The 21,369-nt window shown below is 35.8% G+C and overlaps 1 protein-coding gene across 1 annotated transcript in view; it reads right to left on the reverse strand.

Annotated features, from left to right (window-relative positions):
- Slco6a1 (solute carrier organic anion transporter family, member 6A1) overlaps nucleotides 1–21,369 on the reverse strand; it is a 63,151-nt gene that overhangs the window by 20,215 nt on the left and 21,567 nt on the right. The window contains exons 7-11 of the mRNA XM_013022017.1: nucleotides 17,060–17,204; nucleotides 9,830–10,025; nucleotides 9,098–9,251; nucleotides 2,799–2,986; nucleotides 980–1,152 (exon numbers count right to left, since the gene is read on the reverse strand). Of these exons, the coding sequence (XP_012877471.1) occupies nucleotides 980–1,152; nucleotides 2,799–2,986; nucleotides 9,098–9,251; nucleotides 9,830–10,025; nucleotides 17,060–17,204 (856 nt within the window). The remainder of the gene's footprint in view (nucleotides 1–979; nucleotides 1,153–2,798; nucleotides 2,987–9,097; nucleotides 9,252–9,829; nucleotides 10,026–17,059; nucleotides 17,205–21,369) is intronic.

Below are 21,369 nucleotides of genomic sequence, written 5' to 3' on the forward strand. Positions count from 1 at the left end.
TGTGTGTGTGTGTGTGTGTGTGTGTGTGTGTGTATGTGTGTGTGTGTGTGTTTAATTGGAGATAAGAGTGTCTCACAGACTTTGCTTCTCAGGCTGACTTTAAATTGAAATCCTCAGATCTCAGAGTAGCTGGGATTACAGGCATAAGCCACTAGCACTTGGCTTAAAGAGAGGATTTTGTGAGCCAAATCTTCTATCCCAGCCTCCTTTCTCTGCTGATATAAGCTCTCAATTTTCATACCAGATTGGCTGCATTGCACTTTGGCATTCCTTGCATCCTGCCCATATCTGAAATAGTCATTTTATTCAACTTTGCTTACTTGGTCTCAATTTTCATGCATTCATGCATCCTTTCCTTGTGTACCTTTGGTTATTATATTCTCTACTCAAAAGCTAAAATAAATTAGCAATAATCTTCCTTAATAATGAGGAATGTAGTAATTGACATAGATGTGCATGTGTCTTTAGGATTTATATTTATTTTTTTTAATGGTTGTTTAAAATTAGTATTTCTGGGATCTTGTCTCCAATGATATTCTTTTCTTTCTACACAATCTAATCCATTGATGAAAATTTCTACTTCTTTTTTACTTATTGACTTTTCATTTCTTTCTTTCCCCAGAGGAATAAAAGCATGTGGGGAGTACAGGAGATGGCCTCAAACTGCCACCCATTACTAAGACTAAAGATCTCCCAGGTTGGATTTCTCCTATCACTGACAGCCTACTGCTGGTGCTGATTTAGCATGGGATAGTACCATACAATAGTTTCTTTGGCCCTCTGAAAGGGTACAAAGCAATCAAATAAAAGCAGCTTGCATTGGCTGGGCAAAGCACCTAAACTCTGATTGATCTTGAGAGCCCTAGCCTCACACTTCCCTGTTTAGGAAACTTGATTCATATTCACAAACAACTGAGCTTTCTTTCCAGAGTTCATAGTTTGTGATACAGCTCAGTGCTTTGTTTCTTGTTGCTTTTACTCTGGGGTACACTGCCAGGTTCTACAATGATTCTCAGGGGGCTCACTTGCTTAGCCAGTAGAAACGTAGCGTGGGTCTTCTCTTCTCCCCAGCTAGGAGTTTGAGTACAACCTCTCCTCTGTGCTAATAGACACATTAGAAAGTACTGGGAGGCCTTTCGCTGAGTTTGTTTACTGCACATGATATAGATTTCCCATCTTAAAATTTATTTTTGTAGAGTGCCAGCTGGTGAGTGCCTGTGGGTCTTCCTGAGGTTTGCCTTTTTTTCTCTTGTTTGTAGCCCTGCTGAGAGAGTCCCTTTGTGGACTACTGTTTTGCTCCGAGCTCTATGTTACATTGTTCCTTTTGAAATATAAGTTTAATATTTCTGGTTTTAATTTGATTTTTTAATTTCATTTTTTAATATTTATCATTGCCTTCCCTTGCCTTTTTGTGTCCCTTGTCTCTCCCTGAGCCATGATCCAGATGGTTTGTGCTAGGTGTTCCTAATCTACCATTTAAAAACTCTCATTAGTTTACTCTTTGCAATGGCTCACAAATGTGTACACAGGTAACAGTATTCATACTAACATGGTAAAATAAAGATTAACATGGGCAAGGACTTAACTAGCTCAAATCTCCTATTTACCCATCATGCTGTTCCTATCTGAAAAATCCTTATCAAAATATTTTAATCATTTTTTTACTCTCCTTTCATTCATAATTTTTATGTGAATGAAGATATTGTCCCTTGTCTGGTTGGCCTGTGAAAAACCATCTATCTTCACAAGGAAGATATGGTAGTACCAGATCATGTTAGGTAGAAACTATGTTTTGCCCTCTGCTTTGTTACCTGGCTATTTTCTGCAGGATATTTATAGCTCAAAATTTCTTGTTAACCTCTTGAGAAAATTAAAATTCAAAATAATGACTAATTGTTCTATGGATAAGAAAATAATTAATGCTGTGAATTTCAGATCTTCAGGAAGAATTCATGAAAAATGCTGGCTGGGCCGGGCACCAGTGGCTCATGCCTGTAATCCTACCTACTCAGGAAGCTGAGATCTGAGGATCATGGTTCAAAGCCAGTCTGAGCAGTAAAGTACATGAAACTACATATCTCCAAGTAAGCACCAGAAAACCAGAAATGGCACTTTGGCTCAAGTGGTAGAGTGCTTGCCTTCAGCTGAAGAGCTGAGGGACAGTGCCCAGAGTTCAAATCCATCACCACCACCACCAACAACAAAAAAATGCTGGCTGGGTTTAAAATAATATTTAGCATGGACATTTAAAAAATTAGTGTGTTAATTTGTAAATGACATTGCTTTCTCAGAGTCTCATGGGCTAATATAGAAATAGTTAACAGGAAAAAAAAGAAAAAAAAGAAAGTAATAAAATCTACATTCTAAAAAAATAAAATCTACATTCTATTAAAAAAAAGAAATAGTTAACAGATATAAAAAATAAATGAACCTTATATTTATATATGCTATAAATAAGAATTTTCCTTCTTATAAATTTTCTATATCCTAAATAAATATATTTAGTTTTTTTAAACTAAATTCATTTTGTAAATGATTCATAAAAACCCAAATTATGCATATTTAGAAAATATTATATGCTGGTTTAGTACATCCATACATTAACTTAAACTAAATATAACTTGTACATACTTTGTAAAAATTAATTAAGAGAATTAAGTATAAATTCTGACAATATTAACTTTTTCTTTTGTATCTGCTACCATGAAAGATAGAGAAAATTTTCAATAAAATAGTATAATCTAAAAACTTGCCCTTTTGTCCTAAGTGAATGATAATTGTAAATATTGTATACCTACCGGAAAATTATCAGATTGAGTGGTATAGAAGAAAAACAGGAAAAAATAATTGCAGAAAAGATAAAAGCAAAAAACAATGGTAATTTATAACACTTGGTGTCACATTTTCCAGGCAGGGCATCAATAAAATCACCTTCTATATCCGAGTTTAACAATCCATTTTTAATGCAACTGCAATTATAGTATGCCTATCAATGTCAAGATAGAAAACAATGTGTCAGAAAGAGTCATGAATCAAAAACTCTTCATTAAAAAATAAAAACTTAATCAGTAATTGTAGGGAGACTGATGTATCAATAAAAATATCCTCACTTAACTCTGATGTTTATTATTTAGAAGTGAAACATTAATGATAAACTCAAGTTATTATTATTATTATTGTCAGTCATGGGGCTTGGACTCTGGGCCTGGGCGACAGGCTGTCCCTCAGCTCTTCCGCTCAAGACTAGTGTTCTACCACTTGAGACACAGCGCCACTTCTGGTTTTCTGGTAGTTTATTGGAGATAACAGTCTCACAGCCTTTCCTGATCAGAAAGTCTTTGAAGCATAACCCTCAGCTTTTAATCTCCTGAGTAGGTAGGATTACAGGCCTGAGCCACCAATACCTGGCAAACTCAAGTTATTTTACCAAGGGATGTGTGTGTGTGTGTGTGTGTGTGTGTGTGTGTGTGTGTCTGTAATAGCTATTATGTAAAGTTCTGTTGATTAAAAAATCCTCAAATATTCATACTTTTTTCATAATGATCCATAGTATGTAAATTGGGGGCAATTAATGTAAAAAATAACAGACAATTTTAGTTGGTATTTAAAATACAATTATATAAGTGTGAAACATATTGGAACTAAGTTGAAAGGATAATACCTTTGATTTATAATGTAATGATGTCATGATTATTATTAAACCCAGCAGATATAGTGTCTGGGTCACAAAATGCTTTTAGAACCATGCAAAATAATTTCATATTAGTTATTTTTTATAGTTATATTTTATTAGCATTAATTAGTTGACAAGAGGTTTCATTTAGACATGTTCATATATGCATTTAATGAACCTTGATCAGACTCATCTCTCTCCCCATTCTTCTTCATCTTTCCTAAACCAATATCAACAAATGTCGCCAGGTGCCGGTGGCTCACGCCTGTAATCCTAGCTACTTAGGAGACTAAAATCTGCGGATCACAGTTCAAAGCCAGCCTTGGCAGGAAAGACCATGAGACTCTTATCTCCAATAAACCACTCAGAAAACTGGAAGTGACGCTGTGGCTCAAATGGTAGAGTGCTTGCTTTGAGCAGAAGAGCTGAGGGACAGTGCCCAGGTCCGGAGTTTAAGCCCCACGATGGACCAAAGGAAAAAAAAAAAGAAAAAGAAATTGTCTCTGACATACTTTACAGGTACATAAACTATTTCAACAATATTTCTCCTTCTTTGTTCTCTCTGCTTCCACTAGTAATCCAGTACAGATGGATGTCTTTTATTCCTGTCCCTCATTTTTCTTTCAGTGTATGTTAATTGTTAAATAGGGTTTTGCTATGGTATATTTCATTGGCAGGTATATAACATTGTAATCAGGTTGACCTCTCATTAGTTCCCCAGCACCACTTTTCCCATTATTCAACAGGTTTCAGTGAGTAGTTTCTTTTTACTATTCTTCATTTATCACATGCAATATATTTTTGTATTGTTCATAGTTTAACATTCTCTTCCCTCTTCAATTCCTTCAAATAGTCCCTCAATTATAACATATGACATGTTTGTAATTTTAGCAATTTGAGGAGGGGCAGTATAGGAGTTTGAACTTGGATCCTTCCACTTCCTAGGCAGGTGTTCTTCCACTGATGCCAAGACTCCAACACTAATTTTAGTGAGTCTCAAAAATAAATAATAATTTAAATATTATTATATTCATATTATAAAGCAAAACAATATATAATGATAAAACTTGCATAGATATGTTCATTTACGTAACAATACCTTTAATTTCTTTTTTAAGTGAAGAAAGGGTAACACAAACATAAAAAGTTTAGGGAGGGTCAGTGAAAGTCTCAACATGGACATGAATAGAAGAATAATTAGAACCTGAATCTTTATTATGTGATTTCAGGGTTAATGCTGCAAGAAAAATGAAGCAGGACAATTTTCTAAGACCTAAAAAATGATTAAAGTCCAGAAACTATTTAGCAATTTGTTAACTACCAAAGCTACCCTAAATAATAAACAATAAGAAAAGCAACAAATTGAACAGGAATATAGAGATAGACTACTAATAAAGAAGTAAGAGATAAAAGGTGAATAGAATCCAAATGATTAACAAAATAAAATTTCATAAGCATTGTTGAGGAAGTTCTTATTACTGGGTATGTTGAATAACAGAAATATGAAAATATCCAAATTAAAGTTCATTGATTCCACTAAAATTTTTGAGTGCCCATGGACTAAATAAATATCCTTCTAGTAAAAGGCTAGAGATTTATATGATCTGAAGAGAAACCAGAGTTTACCATAGCCACATTATGGAATCAATTCAAATGCCTCTCAGTGGATGAATGGATCAAGAAAATGTGATATATGTACATATACACAATAGAACTCTATGCTTCCATCAGAAAGAATGACACTGCCCTAATGATAAGAAAATGGAAAGACTTGAAAAAATTATACTAAGCTAGACCTAAAGACACATAGGCCACATGGTTTCCCTTATTTGTAATAATTAGAACGTGCCTATAAATCTACAAGTAAACCCAATGGATAGCAAATGACAAATAATTATACCTGGACATGATTAACTATACAGCTTAAACATTTACACAATGAGAACACAGGAGGATTATAGGAGAGGATCACAAGGGCTCAATAGCTATGTGCATGTGATCATATAAAATAATGCTTATCAAAATGAACTCCAAGTAATTGAAGCAAGAAGTTTCTTTTATTGTACTGTTCATAGTTCTCTTTTTTCTCTTTTTTTTCTTTGATTTATTCCCTCTGTTGCTGTTTTTTTTTTTAATTTTGTACTCTGTCTTGTATATAAATTTATCTGATTTGGGGAGGGGAAAAGGAAGTACAGAAATGGTGGGACAAAGGGTGAACCAATTCAGCAGAGATAGTCACTAGACATTATGTTGGAATGAACTTTACAACTGGGGGGAGCGATGTTGGGAGGGGAAAAACTGAGCAAAATGAGGTGGGGTAACACTGTTCAAAAGGAAATATACTCATTACCTGACTCATGTAACTGTAACCCCTCTGTACATCACCTTTACAATAAAATTTAAATAAATATCCTTCTGGTTGTGGGCGAAAATACAGAAAAACACAATGGCAATATACTGTGTCATTTAGAAAACATCTTACTTGGGAAGATAGAAATAAAAGGAAATCATTTATAATGGGCATGTGGTTATTATGGATGAAAATAGGACAAAGAAAAATTGCAGGTGATATTAGGGGATGTAAGTGTATACTAAGCATAATCTTAAATTGTCTCAATGATGAAGTGATATTTAAGGAAAAATTTGAAGAAAGTATAGGAATGAGTCATATGATTATCTAGAAGTATGTTACCAGTAAGAGAAGATAAGCTGTTGTAAAAAATTGTACTAGCACTTGCTTGACAAGTTTAAAAATGAGCTAAGAGAATAATATGGGCCATAAAACATCAAGGAGACCAGAGAAAAATAAAATTAGGATTGTAAAAGTAAGGTACACTGTACAACAGTTATTAAGTAATTGATAAAGAATATAAGAACTTTAGTCTCCATTCTTATTGATGAGAAGCTCTTGGGGAAATACATTTTTTTTGGGGGGGGTCCAGTTTTGGGGCCTGAACTCTGAGCCTGGGCACTGTCCCTCAGCTCTTCAGCTCAAGGCTAGCGCTCTACCACTTGAGCCACAGTGTTGCTTATGTGGTGCTGAAGAATTGAACCCAGGGCCTCATGCATGCAAGGCAAATGCTCTACCACTGAGCCACCATCCAAGCCCCAGGGGAAATACATTTTAAAGATCATTTTGGTTGCTAAGAGATCAGCAGTCTAGGAAATTAAGGGTAAAAGTAGACACATGTTCAAGGAACTATTAAAACAATGTGTGATACAATAGAGCTAGGAAGAAATGTTTTATAAGAGAAAACAATCAAGATGATCATATGTACCATTATTTAGAAAGACGATTTAAAAGGATTTGCTGTAGAAGCCTAGTGTAAATTATAACCAAAGACATAGAGACACATTGAAAAGGGTCTCCCTGGGATAAACAGAGGCCTTCAACTCAGGACAGCAATCAGGGAAGGAACTAAGAAAATCACACTATGATGTCACCTTGCTTTTATTTTCTCCAAGGACTCCTTAATAAGTTAAGTTAGTCAAAGGAGGGCAAAGGAGCACACATCTTGTCATGTACTCTTCTGGTACACGGAAGAGGTAGAAAAGGGTAACAAGTGGATCAAGAAGTCAGACCCAATAAATACAACACAGTAGTTGGTTGTAAGTCGAAAGAATCGAAGCTAAGAGAATGAGTGAAAACACAAGATAGTAAGGTCACCAAAAATTAGGCTCTGGAAGAGTTGAAGAACTCATGGATCTATGTAATGGAGAGTTAGCTGAAAGACATAAAGTGTGGTTCAAATGTAGAATAACTGAAGTTGAGATCATAGAAGGGTGTAGGAACTGACAAGAAAACCTTGGGAAGAATGGAAGGATATTGGATGAGGAGAATAGTCAAGATTTGGAGGAAAGAATAAATCAAGAATTTGTAAAGGTAGCATATTTTAAAATCCTCAAGATAAATTCTGCAATCACCATGCATAGCATTCAGGAGCATGACAGTGCCCAAAACCTAAATACTTGAGATCTTTTATTCAAGGCTAGTACTCTGTCACTTTGAGCCATAGCACATCTTGTGGTTTTCTGCTAGTTCATTGGAGATAATTGTCTCTCGGCCTTTCCTGCCTGGACTCGCTTCGTATTGAGATCCTTAGATCTCAGCCTCCTAAATACCTAGGATTAGAGGCAGCTAAACATCAGTTCTTAAAAGGTATTCTGGCTCTCTCTTGTACTCCTAGCTACTCAGGATGCTGAGATTTGAGGATAATGGTTCAATGCCATCCTGGGCAGGAAAGCTTGTGAGACTTTTATTGCCAATGAACCACCTGAAAACCAGAAAGGGAGCTGCATCTCAAAATGATACAGTGCTAGCTTTGAACAACCACAATAGCAAAAAAAAGCCCAGAGCTAGAACCAAGGCCTTGAGTTTAAGTTCCACCACCAACCAAAAAAGAAAAAATAATTCTGTCTGGTGATGGTAAAGAGAAAATAGTCCAAATGTATCAAAAAGGAACTAGCAGAATATTTATCTCTTCTATGGTGAAGAAATATGAGACAAATAGGAGAAAAAATAGACTTCTATGAGTTAATGCGTCTATTAATTAATATTTTCTGGAAGAAGTAGACACTGACAACCAGAAAGGTAAAAAAAATGCTTTAGAAAGAGATAGTTAAAAAATTAGGTTTAAATAGTTTTGGCTGTCTTGTTATCTTTAAAGAGTTGTATAGCTGGGCACTGGTTGCTCATGCCTGTAATCCTAACTACTCTGGAGGCTGCAATCTGAGGATCTTGCTTCGAAGCCAGCCCAGGCATGAAGCTCATGACTCTTATCTCCATTTAATCACCAGGAAATCAGAAGTGGTGCTGTGGCTCAAAGTGGTAGAGCACTAGCCTTGAGCTGAAGAGCTGAGGGACAGCACCCAGGCCCTGAGTTCCAACTCTACAACAGCAGCAACAACACAAAAGCCTTTAGAATAAAATTGCAAAATAAACTCAACTCCAATAATTGAAAAGGCAGATTAAAATCCAACCACAAATAATGAGAAGCACAGGTAGGCATTTTGAATTCCTCAGTAGGAAGGAACTAGACTGAAAGGCCAAAAGGTGAGAAGTGGCCAAATGCCTAGATGTGGGAAAAGATCTTGCAAACTTTTGGGTATCAGGTGGTATTGATAGTTAGTACAGAACTAAGATAAACCACAAAAGTGAGAGAAAAAAAATGCCTTGAAGGTAAGTAACAGTCACTCACAAATTCAAAAGTATAAAATCAGTCTGTTATAATAACTGGAGGTATATTTTGATGCAAATGTGTCTCCTCCATTTTTAACTCCCACCTGACAATCCATTCTATGGAACAGATTTTTTCCCTTGTTTTAACATTTAAAACAAGATAAGCAGGACAGAAGAATTTTACAGAAAATCAGGAGTAAAATAGAAGCATGATTTGCAAGTTGAACATATTACTGAAGAATTACCTTTTCTCTGTTTAACACTTTAGAACGTTTACAGCCTGCAAAGCAGGGAGAAAAATATTCTACGTCATCTCTTCCACATACAGAAAAATAGACCATGGCTGAGCATCTACAGTGAGCATTGCAAGGTGCTGTGAGGTTTCCTACCTCACCTGTCCTGTAAAAAATAAGGAGCTCAAATTTAACTGTATTATTACTGTTTTGAATGAATATACACAGCAAGTTATCAATGATAAGCGTAGGGTATGCTTATTGAAATTATTTCCTTTAACAGCTTTTCTGAAGGCATAATTAAATACAATAGTAAACATTTTAGATTATACCTCTTGATTTTTTTTTTGGTCATGGGGCTTGAACCCTGGGTTTGAGCATTGTCCCTGTGCTCTTCAGCTCAAGGCGAGTGCTCTACCACTTGAGCCACAGCACCACTTCCAGTTTTCTAATGGTTTACTGGAGATAAGAGTCTTACGGATTTTCCTGCCTAGGCTGGCTTTGCACCGTGATCTGCAGATCTCAGCCTCCTGAGTAGCTAGGATTACAGGCATGAGCCACCAGCGCCTGGCCCATGATACTATTTTTAAATATTAAACACAAAAGTATATGTTTTATTCCCAATATATGATTTACAATTTTAAAACTGACATATAATAGTTAGTGTATAAATAATTATTCATTGGTTGAGAAATATTCTATTGGGTTCTGATTTTAGAATATAATGTATGAAATCATATTTACCCGTCATAATTTTCATTGATTCCAGCAACTTTATCTGGATCGCAGTGTACAAAAATTACAAGGGAAAGACATGCAGCAGATACAGCAGAAGTAAGCATTACAAATCTCAGCAGGCCTTTACAAGACAGTTTTAACTTAGAAACAATGAAACCTCCCAGAAAATGGCCAATTGAACCTCCTGGAATTAAAATAACTCCTGAAAAAAAAAAGAGAAGAAATTAATTAAGCATTACAATAAATATTGCAGAAAATAGTTAACCTATACAGAAAATTCATACAATGATGTAATTCTCTCAATGATGTAATACAGTATATTCACAAATAAAATAAAATTAAATTAAAAAAACTAAAAAAAAACATAGAGAGAATTTATTTGTGTGTGTGTGTGTGTGTGTGTGTGTGTTTCCTAGGGCTTGAACTAAGGGCCTAAGCATTATTTCTTAGCTCTTTTGTTCAAGGATAGTGCTCCAATACTTGAGTCACAGTTCTACTTCCATCTTTTGGTGGTCAGTTGGAGATATGGGTCTCATGAACTTTCCTGCCTGAGCTGGGTTTGAACCACAATCCACAATCTCAGATTCCTGAATAGCTATGATTACAGGCACGAGCCACCAGCAGCTGACCAGAAAAAAAAGCATAATAAACATCTTTTTTATTTTGGTCCTATCGTGGGGCCTGAACTCTGGGCACTGTTCCTCATTGTCCTTCAGCTCAAGGCTAGCAATCTACCACTTGTGCCACAGCACCACTTCCGGCTTTTTAATTTTTTTTCTGCTTATGTGGTGCTGAGGAATCGAACCCAGGGCCTCATGCATGCAAGGCAAGCACTCTACCACTGAGCCACCTTCCCAGCCCCATAATAAACATCTTAACCCACATAAACATCATAAGAAAAACAAATTAAGAGTAGCACTAGCATCACGGACCTATTGAATTTTCCAACTCCTATATGGTAATAACAACTAGACAAAGACTGACAATCCATGCCAAATAGAAGTGGGAAGATTTTTCTACTGACAGTTGTGCCTAGCTAGATGACTGGGTTTATAGCTATTGCAAAAGACGATTAAAAGAACATGAATTCTTAAATATACATTTGTGAGGGAGACTGAACCAAGCCACCCTCTGGATCTGTAAATGGATGGGCAATATGAGTGATCTAAGAGAAATGGGGGACTCTAGCAATTATCAGATGGAGTTCCCATTCAAGCACAGCTACTTACAAAGAGGGACATGGGAAGAGAGAAAGGAAAACAGAAGAGAAATAGTCAATGAAAATATACAGTAAATTCCTACACTGATGTAATCCAATGCAAACCCACAGCATGCATGTTGGGTTAAGTTGAGATAAAGAAGAGAAAATTAAAGAACAAATCACAGAGTTCCCATTACCATCAGATACAGCTTTCAACCTAACAAGCCTGACAAACACTTGAAAAATAAGCATTTTCCAAATGTTCAGAAAGATACATGACAAAAATGAAATATTCCATGAAAACGAAGAAGTAAATGAAAAAGGGAAGGCCTGTAACAGGTGGCTAAAAAACCATAAGAAAATTAGACAGTTAAAGAAAAAAGACCAGTGTAAGCTCAAGGTAGCACAGTAGGGAAACAGCTCTACTTTGCTCCTCTATAGGCTGGAAACAAAGCAACAGGTGCATAACAAAACAACAGCTGATATAAAGGAATGTATGCATGTAGGCAGTCCTCACCAGTAGCACAGAAAACGAAATCTGGAATACTGTAAAGATGTTCAGGAGAACGACAAAGCAAGGAAAACAGAATACCTCAGCTCCTTCTGCTCAGCAAATCAACTGGAGAAAGAGAAATCTTCCCTCCAAGGAAGTAAAAACCAAAGAGTCACAGCATGGCAAGGAAGATTGCACCCTACAGACAAATCACTTAAATAGGTGACCTGAAATCCGCACAACACACTCCACTTAAAGAAAAAAAAAATCCCCATCATGTCTTTGCAAAATATGAAGGCTAAAGCCAGAAACCATCTTGACAATCATCCTCTTGTTAAGGACTCAACTGCTCTGGAGTTTTGAAAACTTGGCACAATCAAATCTCAGTTTCCTTATGGAGATTTCACTGCATTAACCCCATAGAAAAAGTCACACCCTTAACTAAAAAGAAGTACTTCTGAGAGGTTTTTGCTGTGAAAAGTTAGAAGTTGTAATGGGAAAGAGATGTAACACACAGTGGACAAATGCTCTGGGGCACAGAGGGGAGAGAAGGTTTTCTGAGTAAGAGATCTAGAAGACAGAGGCCAAGAGAGGATTCCTCCAATATGGGGCATCACTGGCTCTCTCCCCAAATGAAGCTCCCTTATGGCTAAGCATTCACAAAGGAAAACAGAGTGCCTCATAGTCTGCCTTCACTGGAAAAGAGAAGCCAGTAGTCATTGGTTCTGTGTTTGTACTTTGTCCCAAATTGGCCCTATCCAAATACTGGAAGCCTATCCCTTCCTGAGACTTTTTTTTGTTTATTTCCTTGTCCTTTTTTTTATTCTTCTCTTGTTCACGTGCTAACATGAGACTTCTCAAACAAATGGTTAGTTGAAACACGCACATAATCTACACAATTCTTGGGGTTCTGATAGGTGATAAGACAATTGGACTAAAGGGTTTGAACCTCAAACTCAATCATTCTGACCATAGTATTTTCAAACCTTTACCAGTAAGGGTAACTCATGAAGTCCAACAAGATTCTGAACACTTCTCATTTCATTTTTATAGTCATGTAGACAGATTGAAGATGTTCAACTTGTTGGGCAGTTGAGGAAGAACTGATTTCTCTCTTCCCTGCAAACAATAGGCAGACTAACATCACTTGAGACTCTGACTTCTGGAGGTGCTTATACTTTTGTTTGACATAATACTTGTTTTTTTGCGCACTTTGAACTACATGTGTTCCCTACAGATGGTTTTGTGGACTTACATTTCTGAAAAATAGTGGAAGTTTTCATCAGGCTAGCTAATGGGAGATCAATGAATGTAAGATTCACTGGTTCTTTAAAAGATTTGCTTTTGGAGGACACATATTGTTTGTCAAAAATGAAGGGTGAAAAAGTCCAGCAGTGGAGCTAACGGAATACTGTGATGAAAGTGAACAACTCCTGGGTGGAGATCGGATGGAGGGAATCGAAGAGAGGGAAAGGAAGACACTAAACTAAAGGAAATGTACTCACTACGTAACTTATGTAATTGTAATCCCTCTGTGTAACACATTTTAGTAACAAAAAAGTAATTAAAAATTTTTTTGGGGGGGTCTGGTCGTGGGGCCTGAACTCTGGGCCTGGGCGCTGTCCCTCAGCTCTTCAGCTCAAGGCTAGCACTCTATCACTTGAGCCACAGCGCCACTTCTGGCTTTTTTCTTTTTGCTGATGTGGTGCTGAGGAATCGAACCCAGGACCTCAGGCATGCAAGGCAAGCGCTTTACCACTGAGTCACCTTCCCAGCCCCCCAAAAAGCAATTTTTTAAAGTGAAGCTTTGAAGCAGAAACTTGATAACCTAAGACTGATCAGAGAATGGACCAGATAAACCTCACAATTCACTCTTTGACAGTTTTATTTGACCAATAGGACTAATAAATGCAAGCACATAGGAGTACAAACCAGATGGGGTAGTATACACCTGTAATCTTAGCTACCTACATAGGAGGCATAGGTAGGAGGATTTTGGTTCAAGGCTTGCCCTGGGCCAAAGCACAAGAGTCTACCAAAAAAGTAATCAAAGCAGAAACTGCTAGGAATATTGCTTAAGTTGTAAGCATGAGACTCTGATTTCAAACTCAAGAACCACCAAAAAAGAAAAGAAGGAAGAAGGAGTAAAAAAAAAAAAAAAAAAAGACTTGTCATTGAAATGTTCTAGTGTTCAAGGAGAAACGGCCAGTAGATCATACAACCTCAGGAGACCATGGAATTCTCTCTAAAATAAAGTCTTCTATTGGAATTCTCCCTTCCTGGGAGGATCAATACACATTATTTACATTAATTCTGAGCACAATGATTTCTGCAGTCCAATTACAAGAGGTGATACAAAATTTGTTACCAAAATTAGCTAAAATAATCAGATACCATCTTAGTCCTGGAAAGTGCTCTACTAAGCCAGATCACTATCTTTGTAGGTCAAAGTCAAATATTTAATTAATAATACATCTGTTATACTTAGTTTAATATGTGAGGCTAAGTACAAAAATCAATATATAAGCTTAAGGGAAAATATGACAGTTATAGGATTTATTGACCTGGCTGAGTCCAAATATTTGATGGTCTCATCTATCTCATGGAATCAGATAATCTTATTCATAGTAAATATTATTAGAAACAAATTGGACTTATTTAGTGTGAACCTGTCAATTATAAAAATCAGAGTGGCCAAGAATGTGGTTTATGCCAGGTGCCAGTGGCTCACACCTGTATTCCTAGCTATTGAGGAGGCTGAGATCTGAGGATCACAGTTCAAAGTCAGCCCGGGAAGAAAAGTCTGTGAAACTCTTATCTCCAATTAACCACCAGAAAACCAGAAGTGGCGCTGTGGCTCAGGCAGTAGAGCACTTGCCTTGAGTTGAAGAGCGCAGGGATAGCGCCCAAGCCCGGAGTTCAAGCCCCATGACCAACCAAAAAAAAAAAAAATATTGTTCACTCACAGGAAAATCTATCATTATGTCCATGGAAATAGATCTGTACCATGTTTTGGCCTTTGAAGAAGTTTCCAGTCTATAATGCAGGGCCTTTTATAGAAAATTCTATTTAATATCTATATTTTAACTGAAGTTTTTTGCATGGTTAACATTGCTTTCCAGAAAAGGCCAACAGCTCTGTACATATGACCATATGAGATGATGTTAAGCAAAATGAACCTTAAGATAGGGACACAAATATGTTTTTTTCTTTCTTGCTATTGTTTCTAACGTATTTATTTTTTGTTGCTTTGTATGTTCCTCTCTCATGGTATAACCCCTATTTTTACTGTATTTTATCTTAGTGCCCTGTATCTTGTATATACACTTCTCTAATTTAGGGAGGGGAGGAAAATAAAACAAAATGCTTACATAAGAACACAGGTTGACCCATGTAACAATAAGATATACAAAAAACAAACAAAAATTGTTTTCTATTTGACTCACTTAGCTTATGTCCATTCCTTCTTTCATATCATATTTCATGTTAATATTATTTTTTACTATTCTTATATTTGTTACCCTAAAAGTTGCAACATGTGTCCTTGACTATTTATTGAATAAAATAAGTCAATTCTTTTAACCACTTTCCCATTAATCCTAGAGTATTATAGCACTTAATTCTATTAGCAACTTTTATGGAGGAATCAAATTCTCAATAACTGAGATTAAGGATTGATTACACAACAGGAATTCACCTCTAACGACAAATGAAGAGCAACTTTAGTAAATGTACCCAGGTGTATGTTGATAAGTCTATTCACTACATTATATGAAAGAGCAAAACATTGGAGGTAACTTTATATCTGCTAATAGGATAATATGTTCAAGCATAAAATCTCATACTACAATTAAGATGTATTAAGTAGATATGTGGCTACCTGAGTTGGCAGAATGTATTTTCTCATAAGTAAAGATAGCAATGAACAGGCAAAGGTCTCATATCTAAAATATACCTGGAACTTAAAAAATTAAATCCCCCAAAAACAAATCTTCAAAGAAACAACTGCCCAATAAATAAGTGGGTTAAAGACTTAAAGAGAAACTTCTCTGAAGAGGAAAGAAGGATGGCCAATAGACACATGAAGAAATGCTCAACCTCCCTAGCCATAAAAGAAATGCAAATCAAAACAACATTGAGATACCACCTCACCTCAGTTAGAAAGGCTATAATCAAAAACTCTAATAACAACAGATGCTGGAGGGGATATGGACAGAAGGGAACCTTACTGCATTATTGGTGGGAGTGTAAACTGGTTCAACCAGTTTGGAAAGCAATAAAGAGGTTCCTCAAAAGACTCCACATAGAACTCCCCTATACCCAGCTATCCCACTTTTATGCATTTACCCAAATGTTTACAAACAAGACCACACTAAAGCTATCAGCACGACTACAGTTTATTGCAGCATTATTTATCATAGCTAAGATATGGAACCAACCCAGATGCCCCTCAGTAGATGAATGGATCAAGAAAATGTGGTATATATACACAATGGAATTCTATGCCTCCATCAGAAAGAATGACATTGCCCCATTTGTTAGGAAATGGAAAGTCTTGGGAAAAAATTATATTAAGTGAAGTAAGCCAGGCCCAAAGAAACATAGGTCCCATGGTTTCTCTTATTTGCAATAACTAGTATATGTCTGAGTCAAGCAGAAAAGGTCAGATAAGTTGATGTTAAAGGAATGAACCCCAAGATAAGTATTTAAATGTTTTTTTTGTTTTTTTTCCTTTCATGCAATTGTTTCTAACATATTTATAAGATGATTTCTATGTTGCTTTGTATGTCCCTCACCCACAGTATAACCCATGCTTTCATTGTATTTGATGTTGGTATAATTTGTGGAGGGGAAGGGCAAAAATAAATTGTTTAACTAGGGATACAGGTGAACCCATTGCAACAATGAGATGTACAAGTCGTTATGTCGAAAAATGAATTTTACAGCTTTGGTGGGGAGTGGGGGGCGAATCGGGGGGGGAGTATGGGAAGGGATGGGAAGGGGAAACAAAGAGGAGGCAACAATACTTGATAAAAATGTACTCATTATCTTGCCCATGTAATTGTAATTCCTCTGTATGGTATTCTCATAATAAAAAATATAAATAAATAAATAAATAAATAAATAAATAAATAAATAAAGGTAGCAAGGAAAAGTTTATATTAAATGATACATGAATGCTAGACATACTTAAAGAGAAAGTACAGAGAAACAAGCAGAGAATGGTGGGAGGTTGTGAGACCCAGAGTTCAATAAATAAACAAGAGAAAACTGTTCCAATCTGTAAGGAGACTTCATGGTAATTTCAAAAAGTGATTAAATAAGGAGTGGGAAGAAGAAAAATGTAGATACCTTACAATATTTAACATATAAAAATACGGCTGTTCATACTTGTTCAAATTTCAGCAAAAAGAGTTGAAGTATATTTTTTCTTATATATATAGAGAGAGAGAGACATATGTATATATATATAATCTGCTCTCTCTATCTCTCTATAAGGACTTAATACAAACTCTTTAAAAAAAATCTATGAGAAGTCTACCTGTAAGCAGAGTTGCCATCCTGGGTGTTAATATAAATTGATTTTCTATATATACAGGCAAAAACTTGGAAGCTCCAATAATAATTATGGCTTCTATAGATTTGCACAGAGTTTGGCACATGAACAGTGGATTCTTCATCAGACCCTAAAACAGAAATAATTTTTGTCATATATTTTATTATGTTAAGTCAAGACCAGATGCATTTAGTCATATGTTAATTATCAATCTATAAAACTGTGCCATGCTTTATCTAAAAATTATATATATATATAGTATGTACATGTTATCCCAAACTATGTATACATACATACATATGTAACCCAAAATATATGATTCACCAATATACACATTCCATAAAAGATTGGAGTTTTTTGTTGTTGCTGTTGTTGTTTTGTTTTGTTTTTTTTTGGGTCCGGTCGTAGGCCTGAACTCTGGGCCTGGGCGCTGTCCCTCAGCTCTTCAACTCAAGGCTGGTGCTCTACCACTTGAGCCACAGCGCCACTTCCAGATTTTTTCTGCTTATGTGGTGCTGAGGAATCGAACCCAGGGCCTCATGCATGCAAGGCAAATGCTCTACTACTGAGCCACATTCCCAGCCCCAAAGATTGGAGGCTTTGACCACTTATGCTTAATTTGGTCTTTATATCTCCTACAATTTTTATTTGTGTGCCTGGAAGTTTGTTGAAAAGCTTTGAGAAAAATCTTGTGCTTTGTGAGATATAATCATATTTTGCATATTTATCTAATTCAGCTATCTATTTAATTGTGCATAGCAGGATTTCACTGTATTTACCCATTCCAATAGGTGATTTTGTTACAACCTACACCTTACTGAAACAAAGATGTCTGGATTTAAAGTCCTTGAGTAGTTGAGGACCAGTAGTTCACACCTGTATTCTCATCTACTCAGGAGAAAGAGTCTGGAAGCATGGAAGTTCAAGGCCGTCTTGAACATAAACATGAGACATCCACACCCTCAGTCAAAAGTTGTACATAATGGCACAGACCTGTCATCCTAGCTATATGGGAAGCATAAGTATGTGATAGCAGTCAGTCCACTAACATGAGCAGGAGCCTACTTGAACAATAACAAAGGTTAAAAGGTCTTGCAGCATGGTTCAAGAGATAGAGTATCTGCCTAGCAATCACAAGACCCTTAGTTCATTGTCCAATACCACTGAAAGAGGTGAAAGAGGAGAGAGAAAAGAGAGGGGGAGGGGCAGGGAAGGAGGGAGGAAGAGACAGAGACAGAGAGAGAGGAGAGGAGGAGAGAGAGGAGAGAGAGAAGAGAGAGATCCCTGTACTATTAATGTCCCATGATTCTTTGGAAGTATATATCTAGGATAGAATTACTAGGAGGGATAATAATGAATTTAATCATTTCTCTAGATTTTTCTCTAGAATATATTTTTCAATATAGGACTTTCATTTTCTTCATGTTTCAGCTTCTGCTTCCTAAAATCCAACAGAGCACTATTTAAGCTTCTGCAAGTACTTCCTGAGTTATACTGTTGCATTATTAAGATTCCTTGAACTTGAGGAAATCTTATGATTGCTCATGCAGGTTGGGTCATAAAATGATAATATGGCTTCCACTTGGATCTCATTGTCTCAAGACTCTTTCTTTGAACTTAGTCACCATGTTATGAGATAGTCCAGGCCAGATAGAAAGGTTATGCATAAGTGATCTAGCAAAGAGCAAGTTTTTAAAACTAATATTTGAGCAAAGAGGGAGAGATGATCCCATTCCACAGACATTGATCACTCTAGTTAATTCTAAGTACAGCTGAGAGAAGTGTGCCCAACTTGTGCATTCATGCAGAAAATAGACTTTTTTATTATTTTATATAATTTTTATGGTGGTTTGTTAACTGGTATGTAATAAAAAAGTCTGACATTATTTGCTAGTTTCCAAAAATTAGCCATACAGACCTACACACACACACACACACACACACACACACACACAGAGACATGTATGTACATATATACATAAGTATAAAAATTATACATATATAATTTTAGTACAAATTTCAAGTGCAACAGCATTTCTTCCTGTATTTTTTTAGCTATTTGTTATGAGTGTGTCTATGTGTATATGTGAAGTGCTATTTTCATTTCTATTATGCTTCCTGCAATTTTTCTGTATATTTTCCCCAAATTACTTATTCATTCAAAGTATTAACTTCTTTAATTTGGGTATCTATTACTTATATATTATGTTGTCTACAGGTTTCTTCATAGAAAAGAAATCCTGGATTTGATATAATCTAACTCATAGGTTTGCACTGTATTTACCTTATTGAAATTTTGGTTAACACACATTTTCCACTTTCCTATTACAAATATATTTCATTCATTTCTAACCTGGAACTGAATTGCTTTATGTAAAACATTTGCAAACTTGGAAACTACCTTGAACCTTTGTCACTTTATGATTTTATCACTACAATACAAAATCAAAATACAAAAATAAAGAGATTCTACCTCATTTTATACTTAGGGAACAAGTTTGCCATCACTTATACTGAATGATTACTTTTTGCTACTTATTTTATCATATAACAGACTTGTCTTTTTTCTTTTTCTTTTGTTCTGGTCCTGGGCTTGAACTCAGACTGTCTCACAAATTTGTCAACCCAGGCTTGCTTCGAAGAACTGTGATCCACAGATCTCCTCTTCTTGAGTAGCTAGCATTACAAGCATGAGGCACCAGTACCTAGTTACATATTCTTTTTAATATACACTCTCTGCTGCTGAGTTCTCTACTATATTACTCTTGCATATTTATCTGTTTGAAGTAAAATACTATACTATTTTTACTATTATGATCTTGTAGATATGATAATGTATACCAGGCCTTTGCTGTCTGTTTTAGTCACTTGTGATTTCATTCTGCCATATTAACTTTAGAACTCATTTGTCATTTTCTAAAAAAAGATGAAGTTCATGCCATCTTAACAATTTCACTTGCACCGAATTTATAGATTATTTGGGAAATAAATCATGTACATAAACAAAACTATTTCATCGATGAACATGATATATTTTTCATTTTATCCCCATCTTCTTTAATATAGATGATTAGTTTAAATTTTTCATAAAGTTTTTAGGCATCTCTGTTAATGAGTTTCTAAACTATTTATAGTTTGTGATTATTTGTACTCTACAATCTAATAACAGACATATAAACAGGAAAAAAATATTCAAATTATCTGTTTGCAGATAATATGATCTTATATGATCAAAAATCTACTCAATATCAAATGGCTATCACAAGTGATAAATTAGTTCTATATAGAATTAGGATACAAATAAAAACATAAAATTCAGTAACATTTTGTATGCTCATAACAAACTTTCTGAAAAATAAATCATAAAAACAATTACCAACGTAACAGCTACAAAAACACCTAAGAAAAAGCTTAACAAAGAAGATGAATGATCTTTACAATGAAAAGTGAATAGTGATGATTAAATAAATCGAAGAAGTGAAAAAACATGGATGTTAGATAATCATTGTTTGGAAGAATTCATATTGGTATGTCTGCACTACAGTGGTAGTCTTGCCTGGCATGCATGAGGCCCTGCGTTCAATTCCTCAATACCACATAAACAGAAAAAGCTGGAAGTGGCTCTGTGGCTCAAGTGGTAGAGTGTTTGCCTTGTGCTGAAAAGCTGAGGGACAGCTCCCTGGCCCAGAGTTCAAGCCCCACAATCAACAAAAAAAAACAAAACAAAATATAATCAATTGATCAATGAAATCTTTATAAAAATAACAATGATATTATTCACAGAGTTGTTAAAAATAAAGTCCATATGAGAGCAAAGAAGATTCCAAATAACTGAAGCAATCTATTAACCAACATAACATATTGTGTTATCATATACACAAAATACTACAGCTGAACCTATTGGTGCATGCCTGTAATCCCAGCTACTTAGGAGGCAGAGACAGGACGATCTTGAGTTTAAGACCAGTCTGGCACTTTTTGAAACAAGATGAAAACAGAAAGGCTGGGTTTAGTCTCCAGTACCAAGAGGAAACAAGTTAAAGAAACAGAAAGAGAGAGGGGGTAGAGGGAGGGAGGAAGGGAGGAAGGAAGGAAGGAAGGAAGACAGGCAGGCAAGAAGGAAGGAAGGAAGGAAGGAAGGAAGGAAGGAAGGAAGGAAGGAAGGAAGGAAGGAAAGAAGGAAGGAAGGAAGGAAGGAAGACAAATGAAACAGAATTATTTTTAAGTCTATATAGAACCCTTACAAATTATGAGATTATTTTCTTTTGGTGGAACTTGGGTTTGAACTCTTGAAG

Source organism: Dipodomys ordii, unplaced genomic scaffold (assembly GCF_000151885.1).
Source record: "Dipodomys ordii isolate 6190 unplaced genomic scaffold, Dord_2.0 Scaffold59, whole genome shotgun sequence".
Classification (NCBI taxonomy): Eukaryota; Metazoa; Chordata; class Mammalia; order Rodentia; family Heteromyidae; genus Dipodomys; species Dipodomys ordii.